Source organism: Glycine soja, chromosome 13, assembly GCF_004193775.1.
Source record: "Glycine soja cultivar W05 chromosome 13, ASM419377v2, whole genome shotgun sequence".
In the NCBI taxonomy this organism is placed as follows: domain Eukaryota; kingdom Viridiplantae; phylum Streptophyta; class Magnoliopsida; order Fabales; family Fabaceae; genus Glycine; species Glycine soja.
In genome coordinates this window covers 136,201-160,487 of record NC_041014.1, presented here as the reverse complement: position 1 = coordinate 160,487, position 24,287 = coordinate 136,201, and the positions used below count along the sequence as shown (strand labels likewise).

The 24,287-nt window shown below is 30.4% G+C and overlaps 1 protein-coding gene across 1 annotated transcript; it reads right to left on the bottom strand.

Moving 5' to 3' along the window:
- Positions 1 to 3,237: 3,237 nt before the first annotated feature.
- On the bottom strand, positions 3,238 to 8,078 carry LOC114381499 (methionine--tRNA ligase, cytoplasmic-like). The gene is made up of 14 exons (XM_028340770.1): positions 7,636 to 8,078; positions 7,377 to 7,521; positions 6,907 to 7,057; positions 6,425 to 6,580; positions 6,047 to 6,277; positions 5,824 to 5,967; positions 5,548 to 5,638; positions 5,124 to 5,230; positions 4,886 to 5,000; positions 4,294 to 4,421; positions 4,147 to 4,212; positions 3,898 to 4,026; positions 3,642 to 3,785; positions 3,238 to 3,552 (listed from the first exon to the last, which is right to left on the bottom strand). The coding sequence occupies exons 1-14, from the start codon at positions 7,748 to 7,750 to the stop codon at positions 3,397 to 3,399; spliced, it is 1,878 nt and encodes a 625-aa protein (XP_028196571.1). The 5' UTR covers positions 7,751 to 8,078; the 3' UTR covers positions 3,238 to 3,396.
- Positions 8,079 to 24,287: the final 16,209 nt, after the last annotated feature.

The window sequence follows — 24,287 nt, the reverse complement described above, 5'->3', positions numbered from 1 at the left end:
CATCCATAATAACAAGTAGTACGGGGACGCGATCAGGAGTTTTATATACACATCCAACATTAGAATGATAAAATAATTGGATTAATTCTCATGGGGTTTGCAGGATTTTGATGCTATGCCGCTACAGCTATATCACCCTTCCATTATATGCTCTTGTAACACAGGTATACCTTCGCATTTTTATTTCCTGGATTTTTGTTGAGACATTCTTGCAAGGTTTGATGATTTCAATTACTAATATATTGGTCTGGCATGAACTTAACCGAGACATATTAGCCTTAGCCTTTTTGGTCTTCCTTTCTCTGTGATTCTTCATTTGAGCCACCATTGGATCTAAAGGTAGTTCAGGAACATCATAGTTTTCTTCTACTGCCTCCCAAAGATCCAAAGCTTCAAGATGAGTGGTCATCCTTGCAGCCCATAATTCGTACTCCTCACCATCAAAAATTGGTGGTGAACCTGTTGTGTATGATGTTTCTCCCTCCATTACGATTTCTCTCAACTCACAGATCCCTTAAAGATAAGAGCTCTAGATACCAATTTGTTGTTTTTTGTTAATAACAGTAGGCAGAAATATTAAACAATGAAAGGGAGCGTAAAGAAAGAAATTGAGACTACAAAGACTTGTTTTATTCTGATATGAAGCAACGTATTTAAAAACATGGAAAAGAAAGTAATTGCTAACAAAAAAATAACATCACTAACAGAAAGATAACACCACTAACAGATCATGCCTAGAGAATAGGATCAAAACTGCTTTATCCTATCAGTCAACATGACTTTTATTTTTCCTAAAAAATAGCATAAAAATCTTATCTACTATAGTTTGTTAGACAGTTCCAACAGTCACATCTTAACACATCATTTCCTCAAACTACACAAAGATGTAACTCGACTTTCTCTACCATTCATTTTGATATTTGGGGACCAAATCGTGTCACATCTTTTGATTTTAGATATTTTGTAACCTTTATTGGTGAATTCTTCAGATGTACTTGGGTTTATTTAATGAAAGATAGATCTAAACTTTTGCCTATATTCATGTCTTTCTTTAATGAGATTGAGAATCAATTTGGGAAAAGTATTCAGATCTTCAGAAGTGATAATGCTAAAGAGTATTTCTCTCATGATCTGTCCTCCTTTCTATCCTCAAAAGATATTTTACATCAGTCCACATGTCCTCATACACCACAACAAAATGGCATAACAGAGAGGAAGAATCGTCATCTCCTTGAAATTGCACGCTCCCTAATGTTAAATTCCAATGTTCCTACACACCATTGGGGAGATGCAGTTGTTACTACTTGTTTCTTGATAAACATGATGACTTCTTCCTCTCTTGAAAACCAAATCCCTCACTCAATTATTTTTCCTCGTGATCCATTGTTTCATGTCTCTCCTAGAGTGTTTGGTTGTACTTGTTTTGTCCATGATCTCTCTCCTGGTTTAGACAAATTCTCTGCTAGGGCCATTAAATGTGTCTTCTTGGGTTATTCTCGTCTTCAAAAGGTTTACAAGTGTTATTCACCAACTACAAGACGATATTATATGTCTGCTGATGTAACTTTTTTTTTGAGGACACACCTTTCTTCTCGCCCTCGATGGATTACCCTACTTCCCTCCAACAAGTTCTTCCAGTTCCATCTCCTTGTCCACTAGGTAATTCCAACCAAAATTCTCGTGGAATCCCATCTCCTCCTCCAAGTCCAACTGAAGTTGTCTCTCCACCTCTCATTACATATCAATGCAAGACACAACAAGTTGGTTTTACAGTGCCCGAATCTTCTCCTCGTGATTCCCATTCTCCTCCAACAAATCCTTAAACCATGGATCCTTCCTCTTCCACTTCTTCTCATCACTCTGATTCAGATTGGCCCATTGCCATCAGGAAAGAACTCAATCTACTCGTAATCCTCATCCTATTTATAATTTTTTGAGTTGTCATCGTTTGTCTCTTTCATATTTTTTTTTCTCATTGTCTTCTCTTACTATTCCTACCAATATTCATGAGACACTTGATCATCCTGGATGGCGATAGGCCATGATTGATGAAATGCATACTATTAAAAATAATGGTACTTGGGAACTTGTTTCCCTTCCTCCTGGTAAGAAAACTGTTGGATGTAGATGGGTCTATACTATTAAGGTCTGGCCCAATGGTGAGGTTCATCGCCAAAACCAATGTCACTTCCACCATCACCGTCACTATGATCACCATTGGTATCTTTGTCGTCGTCACTCTTGCTAACATCACCACGATCATCATTATCACACAAAAACACTCTTAAAATAATTTTCATACAATATAAAAGTTTCAAAATGAGTTTATTTAAAATTAATCATTTTAATTAGTTGTTATTTTTAAAAATTTTGATACTCAAAACTGAAAATCATCCCAAACATGTGATAAGTTTTCGTTGTTGAGTTAAGTTAATAGGTTTAATTGTAAATATTACCACCAAACTGTCATTATTTTGTAAATTTTACCACCAAAGTTTTATTTTTACACATTTTACCACCTAACTTTCATAATTTAATGGAATTTACCACTTAAGTTTTTTTCCCATAAATTTTACCATCCAACTTTTAACATTACATAAATTATACCATTAAAATTTCCAATTTTTGTTAATTTTAACATCACTTCGGTAACAAAATAATGTAAAAAGTTACTTTCTAAATTTTTATATAATGATTGTTGTTATAATTGATGTAAAAAACTGATTTTCTATGTTGGTTGTGATTATAATTGATGTAAAAAGTCGATTTTCTACATCATTTATAATTACATCAATTACAACTAATATCAAAAAGTGATCAAATGCACAAAAAATAAAAATTTGAATGATAAATTTACAAAAATACAATTTCAGAAATAAAATTTATAAAATAATAAAAATTAAGTAATAAAATTTACCATTATGTCAAGTTAATACTTGTTTCCGCTCTGCACTTGGAAATACATACACAAACAAAACTTGTTTTCATTGGCAATTATTTTAAAATTAATTAATTTGTATTCTTGATTAAGTTAATACTTTTTTTATATAGTATGCCGTGCACACAATGTATTAGACATCATAGATAAGTCAGCTATTTTTTTAGCGTATTTTTTAATATAACATTAGTACAAACTAGTTTATATTAAGAGTAATAATTAATCTTTGTAGGAAATGGTAAGTGCATATAAAATAAATATTATTCTCCTGATACGATTTATTTAAACCTAAAAATTAATTAAAATTCAACTTCCAAATCACTTCATTAAAAATTACAAACTGCTTCCACTTATGTCTTATAAGAACGGTTATTGATTTATTCCTCAAAGTATAAGTTTAACTAGCTGGATATATGTCCATCACGGAACTAAAGAAGCAAGAATATATCTGTTTTTCTCTAGGGGTTAAGACTAATTTCCTCTTTTCCAATTATTGAAAGTTTCGTTTTCTTCAACTGCCCAGCAACATTTTCAGCTTCGGCCTCTGCCCGCACAGTCCTATCAGCTTGACTTCCTGCAAACTTCTTCCTATAGAACTCCACTTCTTCATCTTTCTGGTTAACAATTTTAAACACATCAATGACAATAAAGTAAAAGCACAACTTGAATCTCTTTACTAATTTTCAGAAAGCAAACCACTTACAAGTTCCCTGAACAATGGCTCGGGTGTTCCAATTTTATGACCAGCACTTATGATATCCCAGGGTCTTTTTACCCTATCAATATCTCCTTTGTCTTGACAAAGTGAGACATGTGTCACCGCAGGCAAATTTAGCTGCTTAAATACCTTCAATGCCAGAAAACAGACAAGTACTGAGAATATATGTCTTGAAATAAGTAACCAATATTAAAACATATTGTCATAAGTGCAATATAGATACCCAGGGAAGTTATCTTACTTCACGAGTGAAAGATGGGATAAAAGGTTCTAACAAACAAGCAAGAAGATACACAATCCCAACTGCAGTTTTCATGACAAGGGAGCAAAGAGGTCTATTTTCCTTGTAAAGGCGCCAGAATTCAGCTTCCTATAAATTTAGTTGGGAAAAAATTCAGAACTTAGGCAGCCATTTAACATGTATATAGTATAAAATAATGAATTGTGTTGTGGGGGGTGGGGGGATGCAATATAACAACTCCAAAGTTACCTGCAGATATGCATTTCCTTCGCTGGATATGCTCATTGCAGTTTTCAATCCTTGCTTAAGTTTAACCTTAACAAATTGCAAAAAGAAATGTCATCAAACTGTCTAGTAATTACAATGCCATATTGTTTCAAAAGGGGGATAGGCTACCTTCTCCATTGCTTCTATGTATTGGTCTATATATGCCACAACTTTATCAGCAAATATTTTGGTCTGAATATGGGATTCGCCACTTACATCATCAGGAATAGAGGGAATAACAGAATCATATCCTCGACCTTTACAAGACAAAGTAATGTGTGCATTAAACAAGAAGAAGCAACAAATGAAATAACTTTAATAATAACAGAATAACGAAGAAATAACTTTGAGTTTAATTCAAATATAAGTAAGGGTATTATTAGTAGTAGTTGGTTAGAGTGTTAGTTTTATACTGGTTTCTGTTTTCTGCTGTAGCAGTTTTTGATAAAAGCACTATATAAAGGTGCATATGTGTAAGTGCTTGATAAGAAAATACACACAAGCTTCATTGAAACATATTCTCTGTTCATATCTGTGCGTGAGTGCACAAAGGTTTATTCTCCAACATAATAGATCTTTAGACTTTCCAAAAGTTTCAAAGACAACTATTAATCAATATAGTCCCAAGATATAGTCATAGCGGTAATTAATGTAATCTCTAAAAATTTATAACAGCTAATCAGTCAACACTTGAAGAAAAAATGACAAGAGTTCGACTAACCTGCAGGCTTGGCAATAAAACTCAAAACCCGGTGAATGAAGTTGCCCAAATTATTCAGCAACTCACTGTTTAATTTAGCTTGCAAGTCAGGCCATGTAAATAATGTATCTGATACCTACAACGCATAATCACATTCAAAGATTTAATAAATGGGAAGAGAATAGAATATCCATTAATGTTTCACAAGAGACAAGAAAGGTAAAACAAAATTGATAAAGTATGTTTAAAATAGAATTACCTCAGGCCTATTTGTGAGTAAGTAATATCTCCATACTTCAACTGGAATGTTAGTATCTTTCACATCATTACCAAATACCCCGATACCTTTGCTCTTAGAAAACTTCCCTAAAAGTAAATTTTCAGTAAAATTGAGTTACTTCATAATGTTCAAATGTGAATCATTATCTATAGAAAGTAAGCTATCTGGCAATATGCATCATTGGACCCATTTTGGATAACTTCTAACTATGGGATCTTTTCAATTGAGATAAATATTTGATTCCTAACAAGTTCAATACATAAGTTAATTTTAACTAATGCAAATAAAATTTGTTTATTTTACCTCTTTGATTCATTTCATTCCCATATCTATATACGTGTTTTTGTAGAAGCATAATAAAACTAGCTCTCATTGACAATCTATTGCAAAATAGATAAGTAACCTGCTTCATAATTCAAGTATTCAGTAACGCTAATAGTCTTCATTAAAGTCCAATTTTCACCGGTTGCAAGTAGAGTAGATGGAAACATCACCTGAAGGATAAATTCCATTGGGTTACAAAGAAATTTTAACAGATGAAACTTTTAGCATGACCGAAGAATCACAAATCAGTGAGGGAAAATGATAGAAAACAAAATACTGACTTACATTATCTCAATGAACATAAAAGCATATAATAGCATATACATCCACAAATTGTATAAAAACAACAACTTACTGTATGAAATGGCACATTGTCCTTGCCCATAAATTGATACAACTCCACATTCTCTGGATTTTTCCACCATTTCTCCCAATCACGTGTGTAGCACGAAGTAATTGAGACATATCCAATAGGAGCATCAAACCAAACATAGAAAACCTTCCAATGTTTAACACAAATTATAAAATTAATAAATAAAAATAACTAAAATTTTGAAAAATTCAATAGAAAAACTGACCTTGTCGCTGTATTTTTCATGTGGAACAGAAACCCCCCACTTTAGATCCCTTGTAATACAACGGGACCTTAATCCTTCTCTAAGCCACGAATTTGTTGTTTGGATAGCATTCTGACTCCATCCACCGACCACGGACATCTCACTGATGTATTTTTCCAATCTATCTTTCAATAAGGGGAGTTCAAGAAACAAGTGGTCTGTATCGCGAATACGAGGAGGTTTCTCACAAACCTATTACAGAAGTAAAAAAATATTACTTAAGAATTTCTCAACTTTCATGTACTTCAACAACTATAAAACTGTACTAGTACATTAATTAATCAATTAGCAAAACCTAGAGTTAAAATTTACAAGAAAGGGGGGAGGGGAGGTTAATACCTTGCATCTGGGATTTTTCAATTCTGTCGGATTTAGAAGCTTTCCACATTTCTCACATTGGTCTCCTCGAGCAGAATCATATTTGCACCCCTGAGTCGGGCAGGTACCCTCCACAAGCCTATCAGCTAAGAATCTTTCACAACTGTCGCAGTAAAGCTGAAATACGATAGGAATTTAATTAAAGCAAAGTATAATAATCGCATCCTTGAAATTAAATCGGGAGACTCCCCTTCAACTTTCAACCACATAGGAAAGAACAACAAAAACATCTATACTCCATTGCTTAAGGCTCTTCACTTTTGCGGAGGTAAGGAAGAGGTTATTGTCTGCAGTCTTCTCCTTGCATGTATAAATAGATAGTTCCAAATTTGAACTTATGATCAAACGATCACCAATGCACAACTTTACGGTTATGCCAGGGCTAGCACTCATCTAGGAAAGAACAATGATGTCAACAAAAAACAATTAAATACAGACACTACCTGCTGTATTGTGTTCTCGGAGAGCCACTTGTCATATATACTTTTAAAAATTGCATGACAAACTTCAGTTTGCTGAGGGCATGACGTCCGCCCAAATTCATCAAAACTTATATTGAACCAATTGTAGACCTCCTTGTGAATAGCATGGTATCTACAAATACACAGAGAATTAAGAGTATTATATTATTCTACTCAAGGAACGAGTGAGTGTAAGGAAAATGTAAAGCCATAGACTCGCAAGTTTAGTCCACCACATCATGAAATATAGACTTGCAAAATACAAAATGCATATCATAATAAAAAAATCTTTGCCATCGTAAATTTTACAAAAGATGAATATTTAAACATCTATTTTCTCGTGGCCAAACCAAAACACAGTTTTATCACTGTGTCAGACTCCTCCGATAACATACTTGTCACAAGTTTTACAAAAAAGAATATTAAAATATTAAAATTTAGAACACACATACTTGTCACAAATTTCTTTGGGGGAGCAATTTTCTTCCATGGCTTTAGTTTCTGTGGCTGTTCCATACTCATCAGTGCCACAAATGTAAATAGCATTGTAACCCCGAAGTCGACAGTACCGAGCAAACACATCAGCACTTAACACACCTAATCATAATCAATCCAATACATGCATTACTCTCTATATGATGATGAGTGGTGAATTTCAATTAGAGACAAACACCATAAAATTTAATAATGTTGAGAGAGAGAGGGACATACATCCGATGATATTGCCGAGGTGAGGAACATTATTAACGTAAGGCAAGGCACTTGTGATAAGGATGTTACGCTTTCCTTCCATGGGAAGCTTCGATCCTTTCACATTCTCCGCCATTTGGAAACTCACCTGATCGCAGATTAAGCACGCTAATTGAATATGCTTAGCTGATAAGAAAAGGGCAATTACGTTGAAGACGAAGAATAATAAGGGAACTGAATGCGTGGTTCTGCTGACGGAAATGTATCGGTGTATTCAGTTGTTATGCGTGTATATTTGGTTTTTTAACGTTTAGGTTTTAGAATAATATCAAATGGGAATCTCCTTATCGATATGTTCTTCTAAAATATAAAATCCCATTAGATGTTTTTCTAAAATATAATATTTTGCATTAAATTAGGAATCTCCTAATCGATCCATTATAGTTATTGCCAAAACTCCATCGTAGATGGCAATATCTTACAACTTTGATATAGGTAAAAAATGATATAAATTTTTAATTTCATATCTCTAAAATATTCTTTTTGAATATTCTTTAAATGACAAAGATTTGTAACAAAAGTCTTTTTTCATCAACATTTTTTTAATTTCGTATCTTTAAAATATTCTTTTCAATATTCTTCAAATGATAAAGATTTGTAACAAAAGCCTTATTTCATCAACATTTTTTAATTTTTAAATATTTTTCATGGATTAATTAAGTTCTTATTCATATATGTATCTTTGTTTCATATTTTGGCATCTCATTTTTTTTAACATGTATTAACATATAACACTCATATAGACTTAAATACCAGTCTAATATGTTTAGTGAGAAAAATCTAACACTAAAATAGACTAAAAAAACATCAAATTCAAAATAGTAAAGGCAGTTAAATATAATAACTAAAATTTTTTTTTTAATTTATATAAAAGCAAGTGAGGATTTAATTTCTTACAAAACCACATACACACGTATAACAACCTAAATACACGGTTACATTTTCCTAAACCCTAAATCCTAAACTACAAAACCAAAAACCATATAACACCAACCCTACACACTACACCCCAACCCCAAAACCCCTAAATTGATTAACCCCAAATCCTTAAACTCAAAACCCTAATCCATATATACTAAGCCCTACAACCCCAACCCTACACAATACACCCCAACCCCAAAACCCCTAAATTGATAAACCTCAAACCATTAAACCCTAAACCATAAATCCTAATTCATATATCCTAAGCCCTACAACCCCAACCCTACACACTACACCCCAAGACCAAAACTCCTAAATTGATAAACCTCGAATCCTTAAACCAAAAATTCTAAGCAGTTACATCTCTAGTATTTATACTAGAGTTAGACAATTTTTACAAATAGTATTAGTAACTATGAACTTACTTACGCTAGTTGAGTGAACTAACACAGTTAACTATCATAATTAAAAAACATAAAATGAGTAATTATACTCTTCTACTCTAATAGGCAATAAAGGGATACCTGGTAATTTAAGAGTTTCATATTTTACTTTGAATTGTAGTTAACAATGCACATGTTCTTTTTACAGAAGTAAAAGAATATCGATGTGAGCAATAAAATAAAAATGTGAATAATTGCAAGAAACTACAAAGTAATCTCTGAGAAAATCTATGTAAACTTTATATTTATATATTGGATTCTAAATCCTAAACTCTACATGCTACTACATCTTGCACCCTAAACCTTAAACTCGGGATCCTTGACCCTAGATCCTAAACCTTTAACCTCCTAGACCCAACCCCAAACACCAAAATTTAACCTCCAAACCCCAACTCATACCCTAAAACCCCCAAAAAATATAAAAAATTCTTAAAATAAAAAAAAATCAAAATATGGATTAAAAGCATAAAAAAATAACAAAAATAATTAATAATCACTAAAAGAAATGTAGAATTTTTTGCAAAAAAACACTTGAAATCAACCAAACACTAAAAAAACTCTAATAATAAAAAACAATGGAAATACTCAAACATCGATAAAAAAATTGCTCAAAAAATATAAAAAAAATTACAAAAATCAATAAAAACTACTAAATACCATTAAAAATAGTGAAATCACTAACAAATATACAAATGAAATGCTTAAAACAATCAAAATCAACAATAAACTACAAAAAATCACTAAACATCAACAAAAACTTTCTAAAAATAGTTGAAACATAAAAAATAGCTAAATCACTCAAAAAAATTAAAAATTACTAAAACCCTCTCAAAATTAACCAAAAACTAAAACAAAAATTCACTGAAAATCATCAAAAACCTTCTAAAACACACTGAATATCATCACAAAAAAACAGCAAAAACACTTATAAATCACTAAAAACATAAAAATAGTTAAAAGATACTCAAAATTAGCCAAAAGGTTCAAAATAATAGTAAATCAACAAAAATGTTAAATACAACGCATGATAAAAAAAAAAGCAAAAACAATTAAAAATCAATCAAAACCATCAAAATATCACTGAAAAACATTGGAAATCAACAATAAAATACAAAAAATTGAAAATCACAAAAACTTGTTAAATATCTCTCGAAACCATAAAAACACTGAAAAACATAAAAATTTGCTAAAATTCACTAGAAAAAAGCAAAAATTAGTAAGAAAAAACACTTAAATTCAGCAAAAAAAACAATAAAAAATGGTAAAAATCGACAAAAACTACTAAATATCCTTATATTTTATTATAATTATAATTTATTAAATACACTATGATTTGATTATTTTTTTAATGATTTTTAAAGTATAAAAGCTCATAAGTTATAAATTTAAATATTTTTTTAATATAAATCGAATCATGCATATCAATTACTAAGTGATTGATCCTAACTCAGTGACTTAGCACTCCGGCCAAATTGACGATTGATTCAAGTTTGAAAACATTGAGACAAAAATAATTATCATTCTTTACTAAAAGGTAAAAAAAACTTGAATTTTGTTGAATTAATCCATCTAGTGAAAACATTGATTTTAATTGTTTTACTAGTTCCACTCATTTTTTATTGGTTCTTTTTTAGGGTCATCCAATTTAACTGGTTGATCTGATTCAATTTTGAAAATCATTATTTAACTATATGAATCTAGTTTTAATTTTATTTTTATTTGACTTAAATAAAATTGCAGTCCCCCTATTATTCAAAATCTACAATATCAGTCTTCATCATTTAAAATAAAGACTTTTAATCCTTCAATATTTTAAAATTCACAATTTTTATCCTTCCAACAAAAGTAGAAAAAGTGGAAATTAACTTATATGATCTTAATTTATTATTTAATTTATATCATAGTCAATACTTATTATCTCTTAACCATTAAAAGCTTTTAGATGGATCAAATTTATCAAATTTATAAATATAAAAAATTAAATGTCTCTATTTTAAAGTAATGAGACTAAAGTATAGATTTAGGATTTAGGATTTAAAAAAAGAAGAAGTCAAGGGGGTGTTTGGTTTGATTGTTTTCTGTTTTTATTTTTACCAAAAATATAAAATGGTGATGAAAATGTGTTTGATTTTTCAGTGAAAATGAAAACAGAAAACAATCAGAAAATAAAAATAAAAACAATGAAATCTCATTTTCAGTATTTTCAGTTGAAAATAGGAACTCATGGGTGAAATAAAAACGAGGTGACAATAAATATAATTTAAAATAAATCTAAAAATAAAAAAGACAAAAATCAATATATTTTAAATTTTTAGTATTTTTATATCATGAGAACAGAAAACAATAAATCAAACCAACAAATATGTTTTCAGAATTCATTGACCATTAAAAACAATTCTCATAAATGAAAATAAAAAATAAAAATACAAACCAAACAAACACACCCTAAACATCTCTACTTTAAATGAAGGATTCCATCTTAAAAAATATGGTTAACAAAATTACCATCAAGCCTTTTTTATTTTTCAAGAATTACTATTTTGATTAGAAGCCTGAGGGCAAAAAGTCGGAACCGCCGGAGAGGAGGGCTTCACAGAGAGAATTGCGCGGTTGCAACAATCAACGCCCGTGGCCGGGATTCCCTACAAGAGGCGGAGAGAGAGAGAGAGTTTAAGCCTTAGTGAGAAGGATCAAGGATAACGTCATTTGGTTTTGGCTTGGAATATTTCATCGACTGAAGTACTTATATTTTATCGCTTTCCCGTTTTCCCCTCTTCCTGTCCTCGCAGTTTAGCGAAAATGTAATAATTTTAGGGTTTTTCTCCTTGGAAGATCAATCAACTGAGCTTTGAGATGGGGTTACTTTTAGAAAAATTTTCCCGAAATGGGTCTGTTTCTAAAGTAATCCCTGCATGGTGCTCTTTTTTACGTAGAGACCATGCAAATCGCAGGAGGGATTGGCGCTTTCGTTCTGGACACGACAACTGGCCATGGTGTCGCCAGCTTCAATGGCGTGTTGCAGGAAGCTTGGACTCGCCAGTTTGACTGGCGAGTTGAGGGTAGGGGACTGTTGTCCTCTCAGACTACGTGCAGCAGCGTTGCAGGAGGGAGGGACAACTTTTTGGCAGTGGAAAGCGTCAGTGCTACTGGCGATTTGTGCTGCAGTTAGGAGTAGCCAGTAGCACTAGCAATTTGAGCATGAAGTAGCCATTAGCAATGGCGATTTCAGCTCCTTTATAAACCACAGCTCCGCCCATTTCATGTGCGTTTCTTGAAATCACCTGAGAGCTGATATTTTATGTGCCTTTTCTAAAAAATAGTGAGTTTCAAATTGTTTATTATCCTATTTTGTGTTGAATCCTAAAAACGTTGCTGAAGGCAGGTTTAAGGTACAACTTTAAGGTATAAAAGTTTAAATGTGTATAGTTATTTTTAAATTATATTAAGTTGGTGTTGGTGTAAAAAAAATTGTATTGAATATGAAGTTTATAGTTATTTTATAATTATATTAAGTTGGTGTTGGTGTTTATGTTTTATTAGTGTCTTAAAAATTTATGAGTGTTCTTTGAAGTGTGTTTATGTTGGTGTTTTTTTAATATGAAGTTATAGTATTTTTTAAATTAAATTAGATTAGGTTCATTTGTTGGTGTGTTAAAAATTTATATGCGTTGAAGTTGAAAGTGTTATTTATTTTAATATATTTGTAGTAATAATTTTGTAATTACCTATTTTTATTTTGAAGTTATTATTGTGAAGATTAACTATTTATATGTCCGCCTAATTGAGATATTGTACAAATGATTGATGCTATTGATATATAGACACTTACAAATTACAGACACCATAACAATACGTTTAAATTTTTGTTATATTTTTTTCCGTCAAATCATTTAACGAAAGACACCATAATAATTTATTTGACGATGCTTTGTTGTTTCTCGTATCATATTTATTTGAATATATTTGTAGTAATTTTGTAATTACCGTTTTTCATTTTGAAGTTATTATTGCTAAGATTAATTATTTATATTATTAATTTCGTTCATGAATTTTTTTATTTTGTCTTTAAAATTTATTAGTTTGAAATTATTCATTTTTTTTAAGTGTGTCCCATGAAATTTATTTCAAGTTAATTAAATTATTTTAAAAGACAAATTGAATGTGAAATTCCAATAAAGGGACCTTTTGTGATTAGATTTTATTAGTTTGAAATTATTCATTTTTTTAAGTGTGTCCCATGAAATTTATTTCAAGTTAATTAAATTATTTTAAAAGACAAATTTAATGTGAAATTCCAATAAAGGGACCTTTTGTGATTAGATTTTATTAGTTTGAAATTATTCATTTTTTTAAGTGTGTCCCATGAAATTTATTTCTTAATTAAATTATTTTAAAAGACAAATTTAATGTGAAATTCCAATAAAGGGACCTTTTGTGATTAGATTTTATTAGTTTGAAATTATTCATTTGATTTAAGTGTGTCCCATTTTATAATTTATTTGACGTGTTAAAATATTGTTTTTGTAGGTACATGATGAATTCGATTATAACAGTGTTGTATTTCAATGGAAGGGTATATGAAGATAATGATGGTGTAATATTTGAAGGCAGTAAAAAAGCGATTCAGATTAAACGTGGAATCAGTTTCAATGCTTTGAAGAAAAAAATTGGAGATAAGGTAAAGTTACAAAATAATGAAATTATTTCTGCTATCAGCTGTAGATTTTTAGTGTCAGGAAAATATATTGCCTTGCAAATTTGTGATGACGAAGACGTTGAGACAATGCTGGAAAGTTTTAAACAACAACAAGAAATGTCAGTTCTTGAATTGTACATAGAAAATGATGTGGCTGGTGGTTCAATGTTTCATTCTACAAATTCCCTTACATCATGTGGAAATTATGTATCTAACGATGACACACAACCGCCAACAAATATGAGCAATTTAAATCTTGACGAAGATGATGATCATGATGATGATGATTATCTTGTGTCTAACTCATACGTTGAAGAGTCTTTAGACGAAGATGACAGCATTGACGGTATCTCTGATACAGACGATGAAGTCACCGACATTCCTCAACCAGTAAGAATTGTTCACCCAGCAGAAGGTATAATTTGCTCAATTAAAAAATTAGACAATACATTTATTATTTGATGTCAATTGAATTTAATGCTAAATAAGCATTATTTGAATTTTTTTTTTGAACTGTTAGGTGCACAACGAATTGAAAATCCATTTTGGAATGATGTTTTACATTATAACAATATCAATTGGAGTTATCCTGATGAGGAGGACATTTGCGGTTTGGAGATGCCATCGACCTTTAATGTTGGCCAAGAATTATATGTTGGCATGAAATTTGATAGTAAAGATGCGGTAAAAAATGCACTCAAACAATATGTGATGAAGGTGCATCAAAGTTTCAAAGTTGTTGAAAGCAAATCGAACAAGTATGTGGTTTGTTGCTTGAATAAAAATGCAGAGTGTCCTTGCCCTTTCTATATGAGGGCAATTTTATCCAAAAAAACAGATACGTGGAAAGTCACACAATGGGGTGGACCACACACATGTCTGAATATGACCATGACACAAGATCACGAAAAACTTGATTCAGATTTAATTGCCACTTTTGTAGTAGGTACGTATTTTATGTTCATATTATGTTATTTTTTTGTTAATTGTCATTTAAATTTTGTTATGTTATTGACAGGCATGGTCAGAGAAGATCCATCAATAAAAATTTCTTTGATTCAAGAGAGGATTAATAGTGAATTTGCGTACAAGGTGTCGTACAAAAAAGCGTGGTTGGCGAAATAGAAAGCCATTGCAATTGAATATGGCGATTGGGATGAGTCATATGCGAAACTTTCGTCGTGGCTAACACACATGCAAAATCATTCTCCTGGATCATATTTTCAAGTACTACATGGCGATTTTATCATTGGGAATACGGTTAGTCGCGAACACCGTCAGTTTCATAGAGTTTTTTGGACTTTTGGCCAATGTAAAGAGGCTTTCAAGTACTGTAAGCCAATCATACAAGTTGACGGCACACATTTGTACGGCAAATACCGTGGGACCCTCTTAATGGCCACATCACAAGATGGAAATGGTGGTGTCCTTCCTCTAGCATTCGCGGTGGTTGAAGGTGAGGCGTTGACAGCATGGTCATGGTTTTTGGCACACTTGCGTGAACACGTCACAGATAAAAATGGTATTTGTCTGATATCTGATCGACACGCGAGTATAAAGTCCGCTGTCGCTAACGAAGCACTTGGTTGGCAACCTCCCCACGGTTATCATGTCTACTGCGTGCGACACATAGCAAGCAACTTCAATCGAAAATTCAATAATGCCAAACAAAAAGAAATGTTGAAGAAATTGGGTAAGATTTCATATTTGATGGTCACGTTTATTTTACTTTCATTTATACTTAAAATTGTTATTCATAACTAATTTTATGCAGCCTACACTCCATGCAAGCACATTTTTGATCAAAATTTAGAAAAATTTCGTGAACTGAGTCCAGCCATAGCAACATGGATTGATCGCATCTCAAAGGAAAAATGGACGATGGCTTACGATAGAGAAGGACGTCGATATGGCCACATGACAACGAACCTCTCAGAATGTATCAATAAGGTTTTAAAGGATTGTCGCAACATTCCCATAACAGCATTGGTGAAATCAACGTACAGTAGGTGTCGAAAGTACTTTGTTGAGCGTGGCCGCCAAGCCCAAAGACAGTTAAATGAAGGCCAAGTATATTGTTCAAAGCTTGTTAAAGAACTGAGGAAAAATCAAGAACAAGCTTGTACGCACATCGTTCGCGTGTATGATATCCACTCCACAAGGTTTGAAGTAGAGGAAAGCTTCAACCCTATAACGCAACGTGGCGGACAAAAGTGGGCAGTAAACTTGAATGATCGTCATTGTCAATGCGGAAGGTATTCTGCGCTTCACTATCCATATTCACACATTATTGTAGCTTGTGGTTACGTGAGCCTGAACTACTACCAATATATAGATGTTGTTTATACAAATGAGCACATCTTAAAAGCTTACTCCCCACAATGGTGGCCTCTTGGGAATGAAGCGGCTATTCCTCCCTCTAATGACGCATGGACACTAATCCCTGACCCAACTTCAATTTGTGCGAAAGGTCGGCCAAAATCAACAAGGATAAGGAATGAGATGGATTGGGTCGAACCATCTGACCACCGACAAAAATGCAGTAGATGTGGAGCCGAAGGGCATAACAGGCGTCGCTGTCCAATGCAATCTGAGCATGGGAGTTGTTCGAATCATTGATTTATGTATGTTAGTCGAGTGACTTGTATTTGTTTAAGTTCTCTTCAATGTATTGAATTTGTGGGGTTGAATAAATTTGTTAGTTAAAAACATTACTTATTTTGGTTTGTGTACATTACCTATTTGTGGGTTTCAATGAATTCGTTACTTAAAAACACATCCATAAACCCTAATCCCTTAAACCCCAATCCTCACACCCTAAACCCTAATCCAACCCATAATCCATTAAACACATTACTTCTAACCCTAACCCTAACCCAAACCCAAGCCACCCAACCCTATCCCTTAAACCCCAATCCTTTAACCCTAAACCCTAATCCAACCCATAATCCCTTAAACCCCTAACCCTAACCCAAGCCACCCAACCCTATCCCTTAAACCCAAATCCTCTAACCCTAAACCCTAATCCAACCCCTAATCCCTCAAACCCCTAACCTCTAACCCTAACCCCTAATCCAACCCTTAACCCTTAAACCCCTAACCCCTAATCCAACCCTTAACCCTTAAACCCCTAACCTCTAACCCTAACCCCTAATCAAACCCCTAATCCCTTAAACCCCTAACCTCTAACCCTAACCCTATCCCTTAAACCCCAATCCTCTAACCCTAAACCCTAATCCAACCCCTAATCCCTTAAACCCTATAACCTCTAACCCTATCCCAAACCCAAGCCACCCAACCCTATCCCTTAAACCCCAATCCTATAACCCTAAACCCTAATCCAACCCCTAATCCCTCAAGCCCCTAACCTCTAACCCTAACCCCTAACCCAACCTTTAACCCTTAACCTCTAACCCTAACCCCTAATCCCACCCCTAATCCCTTAAACCCCTAACCTCTAACCCTAACCCCTAATCCAACCCTTAACCTTTAACCCCCTAACCTCTAACCCTAACCCCTAATCCCTTAAACCCTAACCCTAATGCATAAAACCTAACCCTAACCCCTTGCCCTAACTCGAAAACCTAATCCCTAAACCTAAACCTTTACCATAATCCATAAACCCTAACATTAAAACATATCCATCAACCCTAAACCATAACACCTAACCCTAAACCCTAACCCTCATCTCTTAAACCTACCCCTAAACCATACACCCTAACCCTAATCCATCAACCCTAACCCTAAAAACTAACCATAATCCATAAAACCTAACCCTAACGTAAATTTAGTTTTATTATTTGTAAACTTAGTTTATTATTATAGTTTGATGCGCCACATAAAATTTATTTGTAAACTTATTATAGTTTATTATTTGTAAACTTAGTTTATTATTTCATTTGTGTACTTTAGTTTTATTTGTAAACTTAGTTTATTATTATAGTTTGATGCGCCACATAAACTCTATACATTAGTAAGGCATAATAAATCAAATGCGATAGATTAATTGTCAAAATCAAATGTCTTACAAACAACAACTAAATTACACAGATACATCAAAATCAGTCATTATGGTGTCCGTGATGTCGTGAGGATGTGCCACATGGTCGATCCCATCTTCGGGCTTGACGATCAGGATTTCTTCTGCCGCCGCGTTGTCTCCCCGCTTCTGCTTGCTCAGCCTCTGCAGAAAACTCCTGACGCAAATCAACACCTAATAAGTCGCCCATATCAGGTATTGCTTCGGGTACATTCCATTGCGGAGCAAATGGGGCGTTAGGTGTTGCCATGGGGGCATCGTGCTGCTGTGAAGGAGTCATAGTGGGCCATGAAAAATGAGGTTGTGTTTCCGCAACACCACCGAACGAATGTGAGGTCTCAGAAGTATCAATATGATGACCTGCAAAGGGATACTGATACATCTGTGAAGGATATTCGGAAAATGTTGCTGGCGTGTAATACATTCCATGACCACGTTCCATCATTTGTTGAGAATATTGTTCGGCTTCAACAGGCTCCCTTCGTCTGCCTATGCCCCGAGTTTCAACACTTGACTGAAGAATCTGAAACTCTGGGACTGGGAATTCACGCTCTGATGCTGGACCATGTGACACTGGCTCAGTGATTCTCTCTTGCTCTTCAGATATAATCGCTAACTTATCGACGTAAGGCACGAGATCATCAACCGTCCACGTGTTCCTCCCTTGTGGTGACACAATATATTGTAAAGTCTCCACAACTTCACCCTGCAATTAGTAGACTCAACAAATTATTACTCATGCTTAAGAAATTAATTAAAAGTTAAACATTGAAAAACAGATAAATACCAATGCAGCTGTGTTTGCATTGTTTGGGTCGACAAACATCTTTGTTTTACGCCTATACCACACCATGTAGACCGAGTTATAACCCAGTAGGCCCTCCTGTCGAGGATAAACGTCGACCCTAAACTCTACTTGATTGTTCCACTGACCAATGATTGGGGCCAACAGGTGGAACCAATTCTCATCTTGTTTTCCTTTGAGCGTTATGCCATGGAGATTCTGTGGTTGCGAAGGACACCCGAGAATGGGTTGTTGCAATCCAAATTGTCGTAAAACTCTATCGGGTTGGTGCCACTCAACAACATGGAAACAAATCAGTGGCACCACCGCAAACCAGGCTACACTTCCAACCACACAAATTGGAGGCAACACTGCCATCACAGTTGCTGTGTATGGCTCCCAGACAAACTGCATATAACAACACACTTGTCAATTTTCAGTCAAGTGGCTACATATTAAAATTTCATTTAACCATTACATTACGATGTTCTTACCTCATGTCGTTTTATCAGATCCAATTTGCGACGGAAAACTCTAAGATCATCATTGCCAATATGCTGATTTCCACGTCGCAGCCACCTACAATAAAAATGAAATCATCATTGTCAACACGTTCCATCATTAAATATTTTAAATTCAAATCTAATTTTTTAAATGACAAACCTTTGTCCAAGTGGTTTATTTTCTATGACGGGAGGCGTCCTCTTTGGAGCTAAAGTTGTACATCGTTCCCATGCCCACATTTGGATTAAGATGCACATACCTCCGATTGATTTAACTTTGTAATCGGTGGCGCTGCACATCTCTTTATATAAATACGCAAGCACGGCAGGTCCCCACGCATACGTGCTGCACTGTTCAAAGTCACGTAAAAATTGTAGGTACCTTAAGGAAACTCTGCTACTACTTTTGTTAACAAAGAGGACACCTCCTATGAATCGAAGGATCCACGCACGGGTAAACCTTTGTAATTGTTCAACGTTACCCTCATCAATATTTATGTGAGAAAAATGGTGAGCCAGCCAACTTAATTTGACGACACTGCCTTCAAGTTCGCCTTCCTGTGGTCGGACTCCTAATAATTCTTCGCATAAGTCGGCCCAATCAAGATTTGTTGAACCAATTAGTGGTGTCCCGTCAGTACGAAGACCTAATAATACTGACACATCTTGGAGAGTAATGGTAGCCTCTCCGCATCTCAGGTGAAACGTGTGGGTTTCAGGCCTCCATCTTTCAATGAACGCACTAATTAAGGCCGCATTTATCTTTAGGTATCCCATCTTAATTATCCAATAAAACCCACATTGCCGAAGCAGAGGAACAATTTCCTTTGGTATTTGTTATTCACCTTGATACGTCGGCACTGCTCGTCTGATGTGTAGTTTTCTGTCTGCTTCTCCATTCCAAACATGTTCTGAAACATGCTTGGGTTGCATCCACAAAACGTCACCCTCAATTGGACCAGACCTCGTTTGTATACTTGATGCACATGATGACGAAGATGCCATTGATCCTACACAATAAAATATAATACAATAAAATTAATAATAAAAATTACACATAGTCTCCAAATTTCAAATAAATAACAAATATTATAATTATCAAATTAAATTAAATTTATCATTTCTAACTAAAACTAATTTAACATAAAAATAACTAATAACACCTATTCATAAAATTATAATTATCAATTCTAACTAAAACTAACTTAAGATAAAAAAAACTAATAACACATTAAATAATCAAATTAAATTAAATTTATCATTTCTAACTAAAACTAACTTAAGATAATAAAAACTAATAACACATATTAAATTATGAAATTAAATTAAATTTATCATTTCTAACTAAACCTAACTTAAGATAAAAAAAGCTAATAACACATATTCATAAAATTATAATTATAAATTCTAACTAAAACTAACTTAAGATAATAAAAACTAATAACACATATTAAATTATCAAATTAAGTTAAATTTATCATTTCTAACTAAAACTAATTTAACATAAAAAAAAAACTAATAACACATATTCATAAAATTATAATTATCAATTCTAACTAAAACTAACTTAAGATAAAAAAAAACTAATAATACATATTAAATTATCAAATTAAATTAAAGTTATCATTTCTAACTAAAACTAACTTAAGATAAAAAAAGCTAATAACAAATATTCATAAAATTATAATTATAAATTCTAACTAAAACTAACTTAAGATAAAAAAAAACTAATAACACATATTAAATTATCAAATTAAATTAAATTTATCATTTCTAACTAAAACTAACTTAAGATAAAAAAAGCTAATAACACATATTCATAAAATTATAATTATAAATTCTAACTAAAACTAACTTAAGATAATAAAAACTAATAACACATATTAAATTATCAAATTAAAATAAATTTATCATTTCTAACTAAAACTAACTTTAGATAAAAAAGCTAATAACACATATTCATAAAATTATAATTATAAATTCTAACTAAAACTAACTTAAGATAAAAAAAACTAATAACACATATTAAATTATCAAATTAAATTAAATTTATCATTTCTAACTAAAACTTATTTAACATAAAAAAAAACTAATAACACATATTCATAAAATTATAATTATCAATTCTAACTAAAACTAACTTAAGATAAGAAAAACTAATAACACATATTAAATTATCAAATTAAATTAAATTTAACATTTCTAAATAAAACTAACTTAAGATAAAAAAGCTAATAACACATATTCATAAAATTATAATTATAAATTCTAACTAAAACTAACTTAAGATAAAAAAAACTAATAACACATATTAAATTATCAAATTAAATTAAATTTATCATTTCTAACTAAAACTAACTTAAGATAAAAAAGCTAATAACACATATTCATAAAATTATAATTATAAATTGTAACTAAAACTAACTTAAGATAAAAAAAAACTAATAACACATATTAAATTATCAAATTAAATTAAATTTATCATTTCTAACTAAAACTAACTTAAGATAAAAAAGCTAATAACACATATTCATAAAATTATAATTATAAATTGTAACTAAAACTAACTTAAGATAATAAAAACTAATAACACATATTAAATTATCAAATTAAATTAAATTTATCATTTCTAACTAAAACTAACTTAAGATAAAAAAGCTAATAACACATATTCATAAAATTATAATTATAAATTCTAACTAAAACTAACTTAAGATAAAAAAAACTAATAACACATATTAAATTATCAAATTAAATTAAATTTATCATTTCTAACTAAAACTAATTTAACATAAAAAAAAACTAATAACACATATTCATAAAATTATAATTATCAATTCTAACTAAAACTAACTTAAGATAAGAAAAACTAATAACACATATTAAATTATCAAATTAAATTAAATTTAACATGTCTAACTAAAACTAACTTAAGATAAAAAAGCTAATAACACATATTCATAAAATTATAATTATAAATTCTAACTAAAACTAACTTAAGATAAAAAAAACTAATAACACATATTAAATTATCAAATTAAATTAAATTTATCATTTCTAACTAAAACTAACTTAAGATAAAAAAGCTAATAACACATATTCATAAAATTATAATTATAAATTGTAATTAAAACTAACTTAAGATAATAAAAACTAATAACACATATTAAATTATCAAATTAAATTAAATTTATCATTTCTAACTAAAACTAACTTAAGATAAAAAAGCTAATAACACATATTCATAAAATTATAATTATAAATTCTAACTAAAACTAACTTAAGATATAAAAAACTAATAACACATATTAAATTATCAAATTAAATTAAATTTATCATTTCTAACTAAAACGAACTTAAGATAAAAAAGCTAATAACACATATTCATAAAATTATAATTATAAATTCTAACTAAAACTAACTTAAGATAAGAAAAACTAATAACACATATTAAATTATCAAATTAAATTAAATTTAACATTTCTAACTAAAACTAACTTAAGATAAAAAAGCTAATAACACATATTCATAAAATTATAATTATAAATTGTAACTAAAACTAACTTAAGATAAAAAAAAACTAATAACACATATTTAATTATCAAATTAAATTAAATTTATCATTTCTAACTAAAACTAACTTAAGATAAAAAAGCTAATAACACATATTCATAAAATTATAATTATAAATTCTAACTAAAACTAACTTAAGATAATAAAAACTAATAACACATATTAAATTATCAAATTAAAATAAATTTATCATTTCTAACTAAAACTAACTTTAGATAAAAAAGCTAATAACACATATTCATAAAATTATAATTATAAATTCTAACTAAAACTAACTTAAGATAAAAAAAACTAATAACACATATTAAATTATCAAATTAAATTAAATTTATCATTTCTAACTAAAACTAATTTAACATAAAAAAAAACTAATAACACATATTCATAAAATTATAATTATCAATTCTAACTAAAACTAACTTAAGATAAGAAAAACTAATAAAACATATTAAATTATCAAATTAAATTAAATTTAACATTTCTAACTAAAACTAACTTAAGATAAAAAAGCTAATAACACATATTCATAAAATTATAATTATAAATTCTAACTAAAACTAACTTAAGATAAAAAAAACTAATAACACATATTAAATTATCAAATTAAATTAAATTTATCATTTCTAACTAAAACTAATTTAACATAAAAAAAAACTAATAACACATATTCATAAAATTATAATTATCAATTCTAACTAAAACTAACTTAAGATAAGAAAAACTAATAACACATATTAAATTATCAAATTAAATTAAATTTAACATTTCTAACTAAAACTAACTTAAGATAAAAAAGCTAATAACACATATTCATAAAATTATAATTATAAATTCTAACTAAAACTAACTTAAGATAAAAAAAACTAATAACACATATTAAATTATCAAATTAAATTAAATTTATCATTTCTAACTAAAACTAACTTAAGATAAAAAAGCTAATAACACATATTCATAAAATTATAATTATAAATTCTAACTAAAACTAACTTAAGATAAAAAAAACTAATAACACATATTAAATTATCAAATTAAATTAAATTTATCATTTCTAACTAAAACTAACTTAAGATAAAAAAGCTAATAACACATATTCATAAAATTATAATTATAAATTGTAACTAAAACTAACTTAAGATAATAAAAACTAATAACACATATTAAATTATCAAATTAAATTAAATTTATCATTTCTAACTAAAACTAACTTAAGATAAAAAAGCTAATAACACATATTCATAAAATTATAATTATAAATTCTAACTAAAACTAACTTAAGATAAAAAAAACTAATAACACATATTAAATTATCAAATTAAATTAAATTTATCATTTCTAACTAAAACTAATTTAACATAAAAAAAAACTAATAACACTTATTCATAAAATTATAATTATCAATTCTAACTAAAACTAAGTTAAGATAAGAAAAACTAATAACACATATTAAATTATCAAATTAAATTAAATTTAACATTTCTAACTAAAACTAACTTAAGATAAAAAAGCTAATAACACATATTCATAAAATTATAATTATAAATTCTAACTAAAACTAACTTAAGATAAAAAAAACTAATAACACATATTAAATTATCAAATTAAATTAAATTTATCATTTCTAACTAAAACTAACTTAAGATAAAAAAGCTAA